Here is an 18,099-nt window from a genome sequence, read left to right on the forward strand (position 1 = left end):
TGGCTCATTCTCACCCACTTCCCACCAGGGACCTTTGTTCCGCCCACCTTCTGCCCCACTGTGGCATGCTCCTTTGTGTAGGAGCTGATTTGATCTCAATGTCCTTTTTCAAAGTTCTCTTTTGCCTGGTGGTTGATATCGTATCAACTGTTACTGCAGGGCGAGCTCAGAGCTCTGCAAGTCGCCCTGGGCCATTATTTATTGCCAACCCAGTTCCACAAAACTCGTGTGGAAAGAGGACTCATGTAGGTTTTGACGGCCCGTTTTCTCTAACGCATGGTTCTATTTTAAAACACATACGGCTGAACGGGCTGTTTCGGTGTCCCGGGTTTGGGGGTCTAGGATTTCTTTTTACAGTTCACTGCAGCAGCCATTCAATGCTACTCCTACTCTGTAACTCTCCTTCTCACTTGAAATTCTCCTCTCTCCCACTTTTGACTTTGTAAAATCCACTGAAACAGGCAAGCTCTGGTCTCAGAGCAGGGCTGACCCTCTGGTAGATGAAAATGGCAGAGAGCTGAGTTTGTTGAAAATGGAAGAAATACAGCATTAGTAAAATGGCATAAGCACAAAGCGACTAATACTTGCTTCACTTGCATAGTCCCATGGGAGACACAGAGAGTGGGTGGGAAAGATCTGAGTTTGTCAGTTTGCTGGGGTTGAAAGAAATCTGGGGTACTTTCCGTGGTTCATAAAATACAAGGTTTCATAGACAGGAAATGGCCAAGAGGTCTGCTTTATCTTCTTTCCTAATTACAAACTAGAAGAGTTTGCTTTAAAACCAAAAATCCCCCAAGTGATTCAAGCATAAGCATTTGTAAGTCTTCCACAGCAGGTCAGAGAACAACAGCTAATGTTTATTGAGCACTTAAAGGATGCAGGTCCTGTGCAAGTGCTTTACCTAAACCGACTTACTGAAACCTCACGCCTATCTGAATGTGAAGGATAAATGCTATTGCCCTCTGGCTTCACAGAAAAGGAAACTAATGCACAGACAGGTTAAGTGAGTTGCTCACTCACATGTCACACAGTTATCAACTGGTGGGCAGGAAATAAGCCTGGGGAACCTGTCTTCAGATCCTGCACCCCTACCCACTGAAGTGCATACATTTGACTCCCATTGTTGGAGGAAAGGTTTGACAAGATAACACTGATTTCAGTGAGCATTTTCCTTGAAGACTTTCAAGGCCAGTTTTAGAGTTTCTATCACTGTGTAGGACTAATAAGTATCATTTATTTATTCTACTACTGCTTACTGAACTCCTACTGTTTGCTATTTGCTGGGCAAGACTATGCCAATGCAATTACTAGTAACTACTTCTGATTGAATTAAACTCTTCACATGCTTTCTTTCATTTGATCCTCACAACAACTCTGTAAGGTAGGTGCTGCTGTTATCAAGTAAAGAATTGAATTATAAGGATTGTCAAATCCTTCCTGCCAGAAATGCTGCTATAATAGGTTGTGGAGCCAGGATTTGGACCCAATTTGATCTGACCCTAAAACCAATGCTTTAAAGACAAAGTAAAATTGTAGAAATTGGAGGTTATCAATATGACACAAAATTAGGGAAATGGAAAAAGGAGAGGATACAGAGAAGAACAGTCTGAATTATACTATTTAAACACTTCCTTCAACCTGCCCTTACCAGTAGGCTCTCCAGCTCCTCCTACTCAGTATCTTCATTTGTCATTTTTGCAGCTTCTAATGAACAGACCAAACATCCTATCACTCTAGAACGAGGTGTACAAATCTCCTGCCTTCTGCAGTTCCCCAATCAGAGTCCAGGACTCTTTCCAGCTGGCTAATTTTCTCCTCCGTCACAGTCTTCAGGGACTAAATTTAGTGCTTAATGAGATGACTTGAATGTACCCACTTAGGCGGGTGATCCACGGAGGAGTTAATACACATTTCACACAAATGCAGATGGTCCTGGGAATCGGGAGAAACCAGGGGATTAAATTAAATGACCCATATGTTCCATTAAGAAGGATTTTACAGCAACAATAAGATGCCTGGGCCATAACAAACCTTCTATAGATAATCTAATGAAGATGTTTCTGAACAGCTCATATTTGGCCCAGTTATTCTGAAGCAATTAAAGCAGGTTTTGTCTTCGGGACACAGAGCCATGGGGTCCACTTTGAACTCAATCTGCCACCTTGTGGAAATTGGAGGCAATAAAAAAACATGGCCCTTGGACCATACACTGTAATAACAACATGAGGTAGGCGAACATTTATTGAGGGCTTATTATATGCTATGCACTATGCTGAACACCTTTTCAATGTTTTCTCATTTAATTATCAAAATAGCTTTATGAGATAGAAACTATTATTGTCCCCATTTTAAAGGTGAGGAACACGTGACTTAGCAAGGTAAAGTAACTTGCCTAGTCACAGATCTGGACAGCATGACCCCAGGGCCCATGCTCTTAACCACTGCACTGCCCCGTGTCATGTACTGCCCCTCTCATTCTGGTATGGCATTGAGATGAGTGCTGTAGTTCTTTGGAAGAATCACTAACCACCACACTCCATCCTGAGCTAGCCGTGCTCCACCAGAATCATCAGAAATACACTTTCAGCAGCTCCTAGCTGGTCCAGCATATAGGAGGCAAGAAGGATAAGAGCAGAACGGTTGGAGGGGGGAGATTTCCTTGGAGTGTTTTTATTATCCCCATGTTCCTTTCTCTTTACAGGGTCCTCTCAAGTGATCACCACTCCCTTTGCGTTCTCACCTTCCTTATACTCATTCATGCACAGATACCAAGTGACTTGGATCCCAAACTTTGGTTTCCCCACCGTGTATCCTTGGGCTAGTAACCTAACTTCTCTGAACCTCATTTTCTTCATCTGTACAATGGGTATAATATTGATACATATAACCACGATTTGTTCCACAAAGTGCTTAAGACAGTTAAATGGTATAACATCTCTGAGAGCAAAAGAGACATAAAATATCTAGCATAGTACTTGGCACATAGTAAGTCCTCCGTTCATACACACATCAATTCTATAACTCTAAATCACATTTGAATGACATTCTGTAGTTTTCTAATCATTATTTCCTGGGCTTCTTGCAACAACCTGGTACAACTTGCAGGAAAGATGTATGACCCTGCTGTACAAATCATTATCATTAAAATTTATTGTGTATCGACTATGAATTTATGTACCGTGTACACAAGTCATACACAATTTGTGGACTTGTGTACTGTGAATTTGTGTATTGTGTACCTACTGTGAATTTACTGGTACCTAACCAGAGAACTGGGTTAGGAATTTAGAAACATAGAACATATTCATTGACATTTACAATGGTTTAGAGGATGCCCCTTTCTATAAGATTACCCAGTGAATCCCTGGGAAAGCAAGAGAAAAGCCCAGGTTCTTCCTAGTTTTGCGTTTTTGCCATTACACTCTGCCCCTTACTGATTGGAGATGACGGCTACTGCTGTGGCCACAGTGGGCACCATAACTTCAAAGAAGCTCAAGGGAGAGGGAGCCAGATAAAACTATGCTTCCCCTGCTTCCTTCAATTTGGTTGTCTCCTAGAACTTGTATTTATGATTTACACAATGGAATGATATATAGCAGCCAATAAAAATAAAATACCTAATATGCAATGATCTGGATATCAGTTAGCAAAATAATACTAAGTGAAAAAATAAATTCCAGAGATTACATACAGCATAAGACTCATTTAAATAAAGGAAAAAAATTAAATGAAAAACGCTATAAAAAGAAAGTAGGGACCGGCTCTGTGGCATAGTGGTTAAGTTTGGCATGCTCCACTTTGGTGGCCCAGTTTCACAGGTTTGGATCCCAGGTGCAGACCTACACCACTGTCAGTCATACTGTGTCAGCGATCCACATATAACGTGGACGAAGACTGGCACGGATGTTAGCTCAGGGCTAATCTTCCTCAGGAGAAAAAAAAAGGAAAGAAAGCAAAGGGACAATGAATGTGGAATCTGGGATGGTGGTCACACTGGGTGGGGCGAGGCAGGGAGGACGGGAGGGGAAGACCACATGGTTGTGGTAGATTATCGTCAAAGTCTTAGTATTTATGTTGGAAGGTGGTTTCAAAAGCACTCATTAGGTTATAGAAATAGGGAAAGAAAGAGAAGAATGAATGAGAGGAAGAACAATGGAAAGAAAAAAAGAGAAGGGAGGAAGGAAGGAAGGAAAGACAAAAAAATTGTGTGGGAGAGCTCTAGTGGAAGAAATTATTGTTCCAGGAGAAAAGAGAACATAATGTCAAAATCCAAGGAGGATAGAGACTCCTTCTCCATGACTTTGAAGCAGGTGGCCAAGGTTAATATCTCGTAACGCCATCTCAGGAGTTTAGTTTGATGTTAAGTAAAGGAGAATCTATATGCATTTGAGCTGTTTGCTTCTCCACAAGTCCCAGTGACCCGGCCAGCTCACAAAATATTTCTCTCCATGGTGATGGGTAGTTTGGAAAAAGGACTCTCTATGTGGGTAAAATTTCTGAACTTTTCTCCAAGGCTGCCCACAGTGCAATGATACTAGTTTCTTTTCCCAGAAGCTGATATACTTACAAATGGTTAAATAGCCACCCCAAATTCACTTAGACAGCTCAAATGCACAGAGGAAAAAGAACTTCATTCATTCAACAAAGATTTATTAAGTGCCTCTTATGTGCCAAGCATGTTCCAAGCACTAGGGTACAAGCGATGAATGCAACAAAAATCCCTGCATTCAAAGGCTTACATCGGCCCTGGGATGGGATAAATTCTAAGGCAAAATAGTGATTAAGAGCCTGAACACTGGACTTGGGCTGCTTGGGTTCAAATGCTGGCTATTCTGGTGGGCAAGTTACTTAATTTCTCTAAGCTTCCATTTCTGTCTCTGTGAGTTAGTACCTACATTGTAAAGCTCCTTTAGGATTAGTGAATTAACATACACTACACTGTTTAACATAGTGCCTGGTACACAGTAAACACTCAATGAGTATTAGCAATGATTTACTGCTTGTGATACACTCATTCACTGGATCACTAAAGCCAAAATCGTGGGGGCATACTTGACACATGACTATGTTGATTACCGTGTTCTATAATTTTATCTCCTAAACCTTGCCATTCTATTAGTTCAGGCTGGCATTTTAGTATTGATTATAGAACTAACTTGCCAAGTGGGCTCCCAGTCTCTAGCTTTCCTCTCATACATTCTTCCTCCTTGATCAAAAATTTGACCACATCGCTCCCCTGATTGAAATCCTCCTGGGGGCCGGCCCCGTGGCCGAGTGGTTAAGTTCTCATGCTCTGCTCCGGCAGCCCAGGGTTTGACTGATTCGGATCCTGGGCGCAGACACGGTACTGCTCATCAAGCCATGCTGAGGTGGCGTCCCACATGCCACAACTAGAAGAACCCACACCTAAAATATACAACTATGTATTGGGGGGCTTTGGGGAGAAAAAGCAGAAAAGAAAAGAAAAGAAATCCTCCTGGAATGCTCCTTCTAGGACTTTCCTTTGCTTGTGAACTCTTTAGCTTGGTATATGAGACTTCATAAGCTGGCCTCCACCTATCCCTGGTCACCTCTCTTTGTACCTTAAGCCTTCACCACGCTAAACTTTGGGTAGAGCTGTGTGTACACCATGCTACTTCATAACTCTGGGACTTTGCAAGCGTTCTTACCTGTCTGGAGAACCTTTCTTCTTCTATTTTAGTGGTGAAGTTTGTGACCTTCAGTAGGCTGAATTCCCGATCTTGCCTCCATACCATTTCTGTCTCATACAATGTCATTTCCCTGAATGCATGTAGTACATACTGTGTAGTGTTTATCTGTCATGTGTCTCTCTCCCTGAGCAGATTTTGAGCTCCCTGGCAAAAGGAAATGAGTCTTAGTCCCCTTGGTGTATACAACATTTACTTAGCACAGGGCTTGGTAAACTGAAGTCTGTTCACAAATAGCTACAATGCTGCCATGACCATTTTGGTGTTCCTTGGTAACAATAATGATAACATGGTAACTGAACACTTACTATGTCCAGGCACAGGGCTAAGTGCTTCACAGGCATTATCTTACTTAATCTTTAAAAACAACCTATCAGAAAGACAGGTGCTGTAATTATCACCATTCTACAGATGAGAAACTTTGGTTTAGCAGGATTTATTAGTTGCCCGGGTCACAGAACTAGTAAATGGTAGGACACGAAGTCAAAACCAGGTGTGTTGGACTCTAAATCCTCGAGTTTTATCCCCGTAAGCATTTAGGAAACCCCAGAACAAGAAATAACTTCTCTATCTTTCTGAAAGTTCTGAGAAGTGTTCACTAGAACAATGTATTGATTAAAAGCTCTGGGTTCATACATCACTACTGCAGTACGATCATTTCTATTCTAGTCCAGACTAATAACTCCAACTGGAATTTTTCACCTTATATATTTCATATTAGTCGAGATATTTCTTATTAGGTACCTTTCAAAGATAACATGAAGGATTTTTTTAAATGCATAGTTTTACAAATTTATTTTAGAGGAAGAGGAAACCTTAGAGGCTTGATTCTGAATACCCATTCTGGGAAAGTAATATTTAGCATTAAATAACCACAATTCACGCTTGCCATATAGACGGGAAGTGGTTAGGTTAATAGTTCAGCAGATGTTTTCTGAGGGCTAAAATAACTTACTGTGCATTGCCACCCCTATAGCTTGATCACAACTAGAAAGGGCAGGCCAGGATTACATATGTCTTTATTTTTATTCCTTTCTTAAAGATGAATGTGCTTAACAAGGTAATAGATAAATTGAAGCAGCTAAAGCTTTTATAACAAAAATGTGTTTAAAAATATCATTAGTTGTTGGCACCAAGTATCAAACAACGTTGGTAGACACTAAAAACAGATAAATTACCTTTAACAAAGACAACAACTTATATTACCCTGCTTTTATATTTAATGTTTTAGAAAGATATAAAGATTCTCACTTCCTAAGCAGAAATATAATTCGGATAGGATTAGCAGATCCTTAATGCCATTTTAAAATTTCATTTATAAATGATTACATTATGAATTAGATGCTGTAAATCACTTTGTTTCTGTTGTTGTTATGGAACAATGAAAATTTCAGTTAGGAAAACAGGTTGCTGTTTACACTTGCTCGTACTTTTAAATATTGTAAGAAGTAAGCAGAGCTGTTGGAAAAGGCCACCATGGCAGAAGTCGATCTTTGGAGATTACGTTCTTGACTCAGTCATCTCCTCCACAGATCTTTAAGAGTGTGATTTCATAGTTTCCAGAAGTATCCGACTGCAAAGAAGAGGACAGACGGAGAATAGGATAAGTAATGAGGGAACCATAAATGAATCAAATCCCACAGCACTAGGGGATTTACTGGGATGTGAGACTCATGACCTGTACCATTTAGTAAAATGCACTTATACTTCCATCATTCATTCCACATCTGAGTGTAATTATGTTCCAGCCTAGCATCTTCTTTACAATATATAATGTTTGAATTCTTCATGATATATTGCAATTAAATTTCAACTTGGGTAAAAAAAATAAGATTGCATCATTTATATAATATTACATAATATTAATTTTCTAACAAAACTTTTAAAAATTGTGACATGTGAAACAAAATGGAGTCACTTACGTCTAAGGGCTTTAAAATGGAGCTGGGAAGGCATTAAGGAAATGGGTCTTATGTATGTCCTCATCGGGCAGAACACGAACTTTCGAACTGAGTCAAGACACATTCTGCGAATGCTGCAACTAGTCATAGTGATGGGACTTTTGCCTCCCTCTAGCTAGCCTTAGCAATGAATTAGGTTTAGCCAAGACTAGCTTTCTGCTGCCAATCCCAATTAACATTCTTTGTAATGCAAACCTCCCTTCTTGTCTTTAAAAGCCCCGACTTCTTTTACTTCCCAGTGGGACACTATTTGGGTTTCTACCTGAATCTGTGCTCCCTCAACAGCAATTCTGTGATCCCAAGATAAAAGCCTCTCTGCCTCTCATTTTGGCTCTTTATTATTAGGTTAACATGCATGGTGTCAGAAGTGGGATCTACAGTGATCTTACCATCATGGACCAGCACCTTCTGGAACCAGGTATGTTACCTACACAAGCTGCCTTGGGTTCACCGTTTTGATGGATCGCTGACTCTACTCATCATGCATCCTCTCAGGTTCTGACTTCCCACCATTTGGTCAAGGTCAATGCCTTTGTTTGGGGGTTGGGGGGCACTGCCCAGGAGATGACTGTCTCAGTGCCGACTTGGTGACCATTGCGATAGGAAAAGATTCCCTCAGCAGGAGTTTTTCTTGGGTCAGTGAATACTCTAAATTGAGGGATTTCCCTATTGTCATTCTTGTTTGCATGCTTTTCTTTAACATGGAACTTTTATTTTTTAAAGTTTTGGAAGAGGTTTCTCCCTTGAGAACTACAGCTGTTTTATGTTTAAGAACTATGGCCCCTTCTCTTGTAAATTTTTATCTCAAAGGACCAAAATTACTAAGGATGATTTAAAATTACGATCGCCAATAGAAGGAATGTTCTAATTTGACAAGACCATTTAAAAATGCACTTAAAAGCAAACACTTCAAAATTCTAAAATAGCTTCATTGAAAGTTTTGTTGCAAAAAGCTAATGAAAAATTAAAGCTATAAGATGTACCTAAAAGACTACACAACTATAAACAAAAGTCCACCAAGTTAATGGCCTTAGAGACACCTGTTCTGTATCTGTTCTTGCAAGAGGGCTCCTTCACGGGTCTTTCTCAGAGTTGATGAGACTCTGAGGGTTTTCCTAGTAAACTGCTACGTTATTCCCTGAAACAGCCTAGGAGAAACTAAAATTAGAATTAATGATATTGCTTAATACTGCCAGAAATATTTACACTTGTCCTGACTGAAAACTGACAAGGTATTTACAAGGATTTTTAGTAGCTCTATGGTCAAAAATTGGCCAGATTAAAAGCTGATATTCAGAGCCTGATAGGAATTTTTACAGGCCTTTTTCCCTAAATTAAAATAAAACCTTGTACCCAGAGAGAGAAAAGCAAATTTAGGATAATGCAATTAGATGGGTAAATCAATCTCTGATGTCCTTTAGGTTACAACTCAAAATTCCTGAGGAGTTGAGAGCAAATGTCCTTATCTTACAAATCTTTGCAAAACTGAAAATGCAACTCGTTCAGGCAGTTCAGATCCCCCCACTCCCTTTCACCAATCCTAAAACCTCCCCTATTTGTCTTAAAAGGCTTGTAACCTCCCTGAGAACTCTTATTTAGACTGTCCCGAATTCCTAAGACTGAAGGAAAATTTTAAATTGCAATTACCCTGAAACTTCTAGGAAAAAAACTTGCATTTTTTTCTTTTTGTCTTTTGAAGTTGTAAATTTCACCATGTTAGAACGTAAACACCCCAGGAGATAAACCTGGTTAGCTCAATCAGTAAATCCCTCCGGGGAAAAGAAACGGAAAAATGTTTTATTTTAAATGCAGGCTGCTTTCACCTAAAATCAAATTGATAGCCTTCTTGTCTAAAGCAAATATAAATCTTAAAAGTCTTCTCCACAAATATTAACAACAAGAACAAAAACCTTTTAAGCATGTAATCTTAACTTGTTCCATCTGTCAGAGACACAATTATTTATAAATTAGTGAGATTTGTATTATACCTGATTCATGGCTAAAATTTTTAAAATAAAAGCTATAAGATCTCTGTGTCTGTCTATATATATGTATATATGTTATATATGTGTGATATTTTTCTACCTCTGGAATGTATTATCAAAATTTGTTAGTAAAGGGCTCTATTTAATTTGAAGTAAATGCTTATATAAATTATATCTAAGTATCACAGAAACTAACTCAAATGTTTTCCAAGTTAACATGAATTAAATAACCTTTGGTAAATAAAAGCTTGTTTAAGTTTGTTGGTTTAATTAAAATAGGCATGTCTTCAGAGTCATCAACAGTGGATATAATGCAAACATGCAACTTTTATTATATCTTGGTTATTAATCAAATAAACTCATGTTATCTCTGTTAAAAAATTTGTCAGCAAAAAAATAAGATGATAGCTAATTGCTTTAATGTTTCAAAAAATCTAATTGAATAATCTAAGTATGATTGTTAACAAATGAATTACACAGATGTTAATGCAGTAAGAACTTTTAGATGCAATAATTATGTTTTATGGTATGTGTACTTAAAAATAACTGCAAAACCTTTTGGTAACTTGAAATTTTAGAGTTTTACTGAGTTAAATCAAATGGTGAGGGGGCTGGCCCCATGGCCAAGTGGTTGAGTTTGCGTGCTCCCCTTTGGCAGCCCAGGGTTTTGCCAGTTTGGATCCTGGGCATGGACATGGCACCGCTCATCAAGCCATGCTGAGGTGGCACCCCACAAGCCACAACAAGAAGGACCCACAACTAAAAATATGCAACTATGTACTGGGGGGCTTTGGGGAGAAAAAGGAAAAATAAAATCTTGAAAAAAATTAAATGGGGAGAAATTCCTTGACTATCTAGATCATTTCCAGATAAGACAAAATAGTAAGATATTAATTACTAAACATAGGTTTATCTATTTTTGGCTTCTTATTACAGAAAAAGGAAAAGGCGTTTGGGTCTATTAATGAACATGTCTTGTGGCACATTAAAAAATGTATGCTATGAGAAAATACATGTTTTCATTAAAAGAAGGTATAAGGAATAGAGATTTTCTTGTTCAGAAAGTAAACCTGTCCTAAAGTAAAATTGGTTGTCGGAAAGAAGAAAGCACAAATTCTGAAAGTAAAAAAGAAAGTTATAGAAGGCTTGTGGAAGAGGAACTCTTGAGAAAAGAGTTCTGTGCATGGTCGAGTTGGCTAAGATTGGAATGAATTTAATCAAGCAAATTAGTTTTAGTATCAGAAGTGAGCTGGTGCAAATGAGAATTTAATTTTCTCTCTGTTATAAAGACAAGGTTTCTTAGGCTTTTAGTCTGCTCTTGATAAAGAGATTACAAAAGGTTGTTCTTTATTTTTGAGTAATTTGCCTAAAAGGCAGGGACTTTATGTTTTATCAGAATAATTTCCTGTGCTTTAGGTTAAAAGGTGAATCTTTTCTACTAAAAAGAGATAGGTTTTGCAGCTATGTAACCTTCTATATTTGTCTTTGAAATCTTTTTGGCACTTTGGTTAAATAGATAATTGAATATTAAGTTTCATAATGATCAGTGATCCTATTTAGGCAAATATTTTAAACCCTTCTTTGATATTTTTGACAAACTTCCCCAAATCAGATTCTAAATGAATTGTTTTTGGTTTTGGTTTTTTGACCTCCAGCTAACTTTGGGATTTTTCAGAGGATCTCTGAAACATCTCAAAAACTTTATTCTTTCTCCTTATAGAAAGAGGGATATTAAACTAATTAGGCTTATCTGATATGTTAACTCACATGGAAAGCAATGTCAAATAAGAAATAACATTAAGCCTTCTTTATGTTATGTCTTTATATGCTATAAGAGTTCCAGAAATTCTGTGAAATTCCTGGAAATCTAATTATGTCCTGGTATAAAATGTTATCTGTTATCAAAATTGAGGCTCACACTAAAGGGACTGAACCTAATATCAGAAGGACGCCTGAGCTGATTTTCATGTAAAAGCAGCAACAGCAGAATTTACAAAGATTGGCATACGTGAATAAAGTCCATTCTGCCTCTGCAAAGAATAGCCCCTCATTGCCAGACTTTTGCTATCCTGATGTCCTTGTAACATGGCAACAGTCTGCTCCTGAATCAGAAAAATTAAGATGGGCAAACAGCTGTAAATTAAACAGTTGAGGCTCTGGGTAACCTAAGATGGCCACTTGGCTCTTCCTGGCTCCCTGGCAAACCCCATTTTTCATTTTTTTACATTCCTTCACCACCATAGTGCATTAAGAGAAGCTATTTCCATCCTCAGAGGCCTCACAGCTCCTCCCTCTGTGTCTTTCGAGCACCTGCAGCAAGATTTCACTCAACTGTTACTTAGTATGCTTTATTAATACATTCTTGTTATTATATATATGTTCTCTGATTGGGTTAAACAGTTCCCTTGCCACAATGCTGATGCCCTCACAGTGGCAAAGAAACTGCTAGAAAATGTGTTTCCCACTTGGAGAATACCTTCCACAGTCTCCAGTAATCAAGGCACCTGCTTCACTGGGCTAATCATATGAGCCTTAACGAAAACCTTTCAAACTTCTGTTATCACCGCTCCTATCACCTTCAATCCTCAGGTAAAGTCGAGAAACTAATGGAAAAACTGGATTCAAGCAGAAGAAATATTAAATTACATGGGACTACATGAACTGAGGAGAATGCTCTAATGTTTTGTTTTTCCAGATTTAAAGAAATCTTTTCTCTTAAACTATCAACAATTTGGTAAGACATACCTTTGTGAACAAAGATGAAATATTTACTTTTCTCCCTTCTTGATCCCTCCAGAATTCAGAAATTCTCAGTGAATATTCTTATTTTCACTTATATGAATAATCAGGCCAAGTTTTTAATATAAACAAATTAGTTTTACTGTGACTATCTTCTGTAAAAACTGACGGTAATTGTAGAAAGAAAAATTATGTTTGCACCTCTGCAGATATTAAATTCTAGTCTTGTTAATTGTCTTAGAGGTTTGTTATATACCTGTAGCCTGGACTCTCCTGTCCTAAGGTATTGTCTTTGGTCTCACCGACTGTTTGCAGTACCTCTTTGAAAAACATAAACTAATTCCACATGAGACAGTCACGAGCAGATAAGTGTCTACTGGTGTACAACCTTCTGCTGATCCCTTGCGGTCTTATGCTTGTTTGACCAGCTACTATAAATCTCCAATGTCTTATGCTCAAACCTATCATTAATAGGTTAAAGAAGCTTACGGATTCCAATTTAAAGGATTCTGTGGGTGACAGTCTACAACCTGGTGCCTGGGTATTCTGGAAGCATCATCAGAGGAAGACAGCCCTTGAGCCCCAATGGAAAAGATCTTACCAAGTCCTCCTGACCACTGACAGTGCTACAGAACTAGAAGGAACTGCAGACTCTGTGTCCCTTTTGGGTACACCTTTGTGCATGATTACTACAGGGAACCATGGGCTTACGAATGTTGAGACGGCTAGTATATAGCGAGACATATGCCATACTAGTGGATTACTATTGGAATTTTGCTATGTGTACTTGTATTTACACCTCTTACACTACTACTCACTCAGATCTGCTCTAAAACTTCCACAAACACCAAGATTAGCATCACCAACGGACTAAAATGATAGATAAGGCTTGTACCCGAAACTCCAGGTAACTGGACGAAATTATGCCTTTTAGGATACCATAATATTCCATTTCAAGTTCTTATTAAAGAAAAAAACCCATCCACAATCTCATAGGTCTAGGTGACAACTGGCAACCCCCTTTTTACACCCCATCTATTCTCCATTGATTAGCATTGCCAAAGGCTTTGTCCCTTGGATTGTTGCTGTTCATGATGACTTGCTCATAAAAAAATTTTATCCCTAACCATGGCTAAACTGACAAATTCTACAACTCAAGCCTTGGCTCAACACAACAATCCCTGGATTCCCTACTGAGAGTTGTATTCGATAATCGAATGGCACTCGACTGTCTCCTTGCAGAAGAGCCTAGCAACTGTGCCACAGCCCACTCCTCCTGCTGTACCTGGATCAACTCTTCTGGTGAAGGTGAGTTAGGATTTGGAAAAATTAAAAATAGCACAGACTTTCTCTGGTCCAACGTCTTCTAATGACACCTGGTTCCCTATTGATGTTTTCAGCTGGCCTCCTTCAGGTATAGGTGCTTGGAAAAGATCAGGACTTAAGTATTGTTTATGATTACTATTGGAATTTTGCTATGTGTTCTTGTATTTAAACTTTTTATGCTACTACTCACTGAGACCTGCTCTAGAACTGCTACAAACACCAAGATGAGAGTCACTCAGTGTATTGAAATGATAGATAAGGCTTGTACCTGAAACTTCAGGTAACTGGATGAAATTCCAGGGCAAGAAAACTGCCTAAGAGTCATTTCCTAACCACCTCCTTGTTGCTCAAATGTGGCCTAACCCTTATGACACTGACTCCTTGGAATCACCCTTGGAAAAGGAAAAAAAAAAAACCCACGTTCCCCCTAACGTGGGAAATGACTTTCTGGGACAGGTCCATCCCAGCGATGTGCGACTAAACAAATCTACGGTTCATCAGTGATGCTCTCAGAGAAAGATCACAATCAAAAGGAGGAAAATGTGAAACAGAATGGAGTCACTTACACATCGAAGGACTTTAAAATGGAGCCGGGGGGCCGTTAAGGAAATGGGTCTTATGTATGTCCTCATTGGGCAGAATATGAACTTTTGAACTGAGTGAAGACAAATATTCTGAGAACACTGCAACTCGTCACAGTGATGGACTTTTGCCTCCCTCTAGCTAGCATTAAATCAATTATGTTTAGCCAAGATTAGCTTTCTGCTGACAACCCCAATTAACGTTCTTTGTAACGCGAACCTCCCCTCTTTGCTTTTAAAAATCCCTGATTTTTACTCCCTACCAGGACACTCTTTGGGTTTCTATCTGAATCTACAGTTCTTTGATCCCAAAATAAGGGCCTCTTTTGCTCTCATTTTGGCTCTTTATTTTTAGGTTAACAAAACTAAAGCTTTAATAATAACTAATATTTATCAAACACTTGCTATTCTAAGGTTAACTACTTTTATACTTATAATAATTCTATGCAGTAGGTACCATGAGTCTCTCCATTTAACAGGTAAGTATAAGGTGAAAAACAGAGGTTAGGAAACATGCCCCAAATCATATAGAGAATAAGAGACAGGATTCAAACTCAGATAGCCTGGCCTCTTAACATCCTACTATACTGCCTGACTTAAGAAAGTGAAATGAACTACATCCCCAAAAAGTCTGTTTCTCAGTTCCTTTTGCCTAGGCTTGCCAAAAAAGATCTTGGTTCAGAAATGATATCATGTGAGATTGAGGGTTAAAGTAAAAAGATGCCATGTTTCCTGTGCAAAAGAGGTCAAACTGTTGCATAGCATTGAAGGTAAAATTTGGCTTTTAACCTAGATTGCCTAAAATCCTCGTGTTATTCTTATTTTATTCAAGGCAACTCAAGCAGTGAGTACTTCTTATCACTTAAGTTTCACATTGGGATAAATATTAGAGTAAGAGGGAATCTAAAGGAGGCAATGAAAAAGGGTCGTTTAGAGAAGAGGCTAAGCATTATTTTCATAAAAAGACACAATAGGCTTTAATATATACTCTTCTGTTTTATAGAGATTTCATTTCTTCCCCTATTGGTTTTCCTAAGTCTTGCTCGGCCACATGTAATAATCTCTCAAACTGCCGACAAGTCAACAATGCTCTAGCTTTTTAGAAAAAGAGCTCCCTCTAGCCACGGCTGATCAAAGCTGTAAACAATGACCAAGAGTTCTATCAGTCAGTTGACAAAACACACCCAACTAGCTTAACACAGAGCTATGCGTAAAATTCTGAACAACTACAGACACTAAACAGATGTTTGTCCTTTTCTGTACCCTTATGCCTTAGCTATTCTATTTATATAGCATTTTATAAATTTCATTATCACAAAAAAGTTAATATATTTTCAAAACCTTTGAACATAATTCATGCCTTCCTAATTAGGTCACATTAATTGTTCATAAGAAACTAACTGAATGTTTTTGTTGGCCTGTTTTTAACAGTAGTACCAGTGGTGCTCTCTTCTCCCAACTTTGATTGCATCTTTTACTGTCTACATTTAATCTGTCCTGCCAATTATTTTTTTGCATTTTTTTAAAAAGTTATTCCTTTTTCCATTCTGACCACAACAAATCTACTCTAGGCTCTCATCTGCTGTCACTAGTTTCCTGGACTCTAGATCTTCAATCTGTATTCTCCAAGGTGTTAATTCTTATTGTTTTGTAAATCAAGTCCAATGACCACCACATCCATTAAGCAAGTAGCCCTTACTTATCCCCTAAGTAGTTCTGGCTTTTGTTCCTTCCTCCCTGGCATCTCCACCTTTGTCTTCTCTGCAGGCCTATCTTCTGTTATCCCTACATTAATTGTTACTAGTGCTTAAATCTCAATTTTAAGCTTTCTTCTCTTCTCAATCTATATTTTCTCCCTGGAGGATTTTCATCCACATCCAAGAATTCCCTAACATAACTGACTCTAAAAATATATTTCATACCCTGAGCTACTGACTCAACATCTCCACGTATATGTTTCAAAGACATCTCAAACTCAACACACGCAAACCAAACTCATGAACTTTCTCCTCCATTCCCAAAGAAATAAAAAAAAACCCACCTAAAACCTGATCCTCTTTTAGGGAATGGCACCACTATCTGTTTCCCAAGTTAGAAACCTAGGAATCATCCTTGATACCTTCTTTCCCTTACTCCTCACACCAAGATGTCACTCCAAGTCCCTTAAGTTTGAACTCCTCCAGATCTTTTGAGCCCTTGCTCTTTCCTCTCTTTGCATTACCAGAAGCTTTGCACTGCTACTTGGCATTACGGTCATACCTACTCTAATATGACTAATATAATAGCTCATCACCCTACCTTATGTCCAATTCATTCTCCACAGTCATAGGGATCTTTTCAAAATGTACTTCTGACCATGACACTGTACTTAAAATCTTTCCACGGTCTTCCATTGTTCTTAAGCTAAAGACAAAATCCTTAATCATTGTCCTGTGTGATCCGGTCCTTCCAGTCTCATTTGTCATTATGTTTCTTCCACCAGGAGGTCTTCACATTTGCAAGTATGTTTGTTGGAATACTCTACTGACTCTCACCCAACCCCCACGACCTTTGTCTTGTTAATGCCTTGTAATCCAAATTACTATAGGCCAAATCCTCCTATTATATAATCTTATAACACAAAATCTCTTTCCTTTACATTGTACATATATGTACATTATTATACATAATATAGTTGTAATTTTACATTTATTTGTAATTCTATAAGGACAGGAAACCTTTTTTTCTTTGCTTATAATTGTAACCCTGAGGCTGGCACATAATACGCATTCAGGAAATGTTTTTAATTGAATTAATGAAATGCAACTTCCGTAATCTCCAAGCTCTCTTTTTTTTTCCCTTTTTTTTTTTTTGAGGAAGATTAGCCCTGAGCTAACTGCTGCCAATCCTCCTCTTTTTGCTGAGGAAGACTGGCCCTGAGCTAACATCCATGCCCATCTTCCTCTACTTTATATGTGGGATGCCTACCACAGCATGGCGTGCCAAGCGGTGCCATGTCCGCACCTGTGATATGAACCGGCGAACTCCAGGCCACCAAGGCGAAACGTGTGAACTTAACTGCTGCACCACCGGGCTGGCCCCTCCAAGCTCTCTCTCAAGTGAATTCATCTTGCCACTCAGATTTTATTTTTCAATATTCCCCAAGGTAGACTCCCTAATCAAGTGTCTTATTACTTCTTTCCCTCATACTTCTTACCATACATATATGTCTCCTTTGAGACTCTGCTGACCAGCATAGCACCTGGCCCACAGGAGACACTCAACACATGCTTATTAACCTGAAAGGCAGGCTCAACACCTTTTCCTTAAGAAATATTCCCTATCTAATCCCAAACTTCTTTGACTTGCAATTCTTATATTACTATTCTTTGCACCCCACAATCTAGTATTAATTGTTTGTTGTTTCATATTATTATCTCCTAATTGTTTTATTTATGTTCATCTCAAGTCTCCATACAGATTATGAATTAATTGAGGGTGGCTACTATGTTTTCCCCTGAAGAACCTGGAATTGTGCTATTTATTAAATAAGCACTTAATTTATTGATCAAGGAAATCTACCAAAAAGTATAATTTCATCCAAATTTTCTATTAATATCTTATTATTAAGTAATGAGATACACATTTGTTTTTCACCCACCTTCTTCCTCTCCTTCTCCAAAAAGGTGTTAATGAGCAGAGAAATGTCTAAACCATAGGAAAGAAGAGGAAGACAGAACCAAAGGCTGGGATGATACACAAAACAGAACTCTAGCTCCTGCATCACAGAAATGTAACCATCGAAAAGATCCCATTCATC

The 18,099-nt window shown here is 38.5% G+C and overlaps 1 protein-coding gene across 1 annotated transcript in view; it reads right to left on the bottom strand.

The window, feature by feature from the left end:
- Positions 1-6,710: 6,710 nt before the first annotated feature.
- Positions 6,711-18,099, bottom strand: part of ANXA3 (annexin A3) — a 61,892-nt gene continuing 50,503 nt past the window's right edge. The window contains exon 13 of the mRNA XM_008536541.2: positions 6,711-7,281. Coding sequence (XP_008534763.1) covers positions 7,222-7,281 — 60 coding nt within the window. The 3' untranslated portion in view covers positions 6,711-7,221. The remainder of the gene's footprint in view (positions 7,282-18,099) is intronic.

The sequence above is a fragment of the Equus przewalskii genome, chromosome 3, assembly GCF_037783145.1.
Source record: "Equus przewalskii isolate Varuska chromosome 3, EquPr2, whole genome shotgun sequence".
In the NCBI taxonomy this organism is placed as follows: Eukaryota; Metazoa; Chordata; class Mammalia; order Perissodactyla; family Equidae; genus Equus; species Equus przewalskii.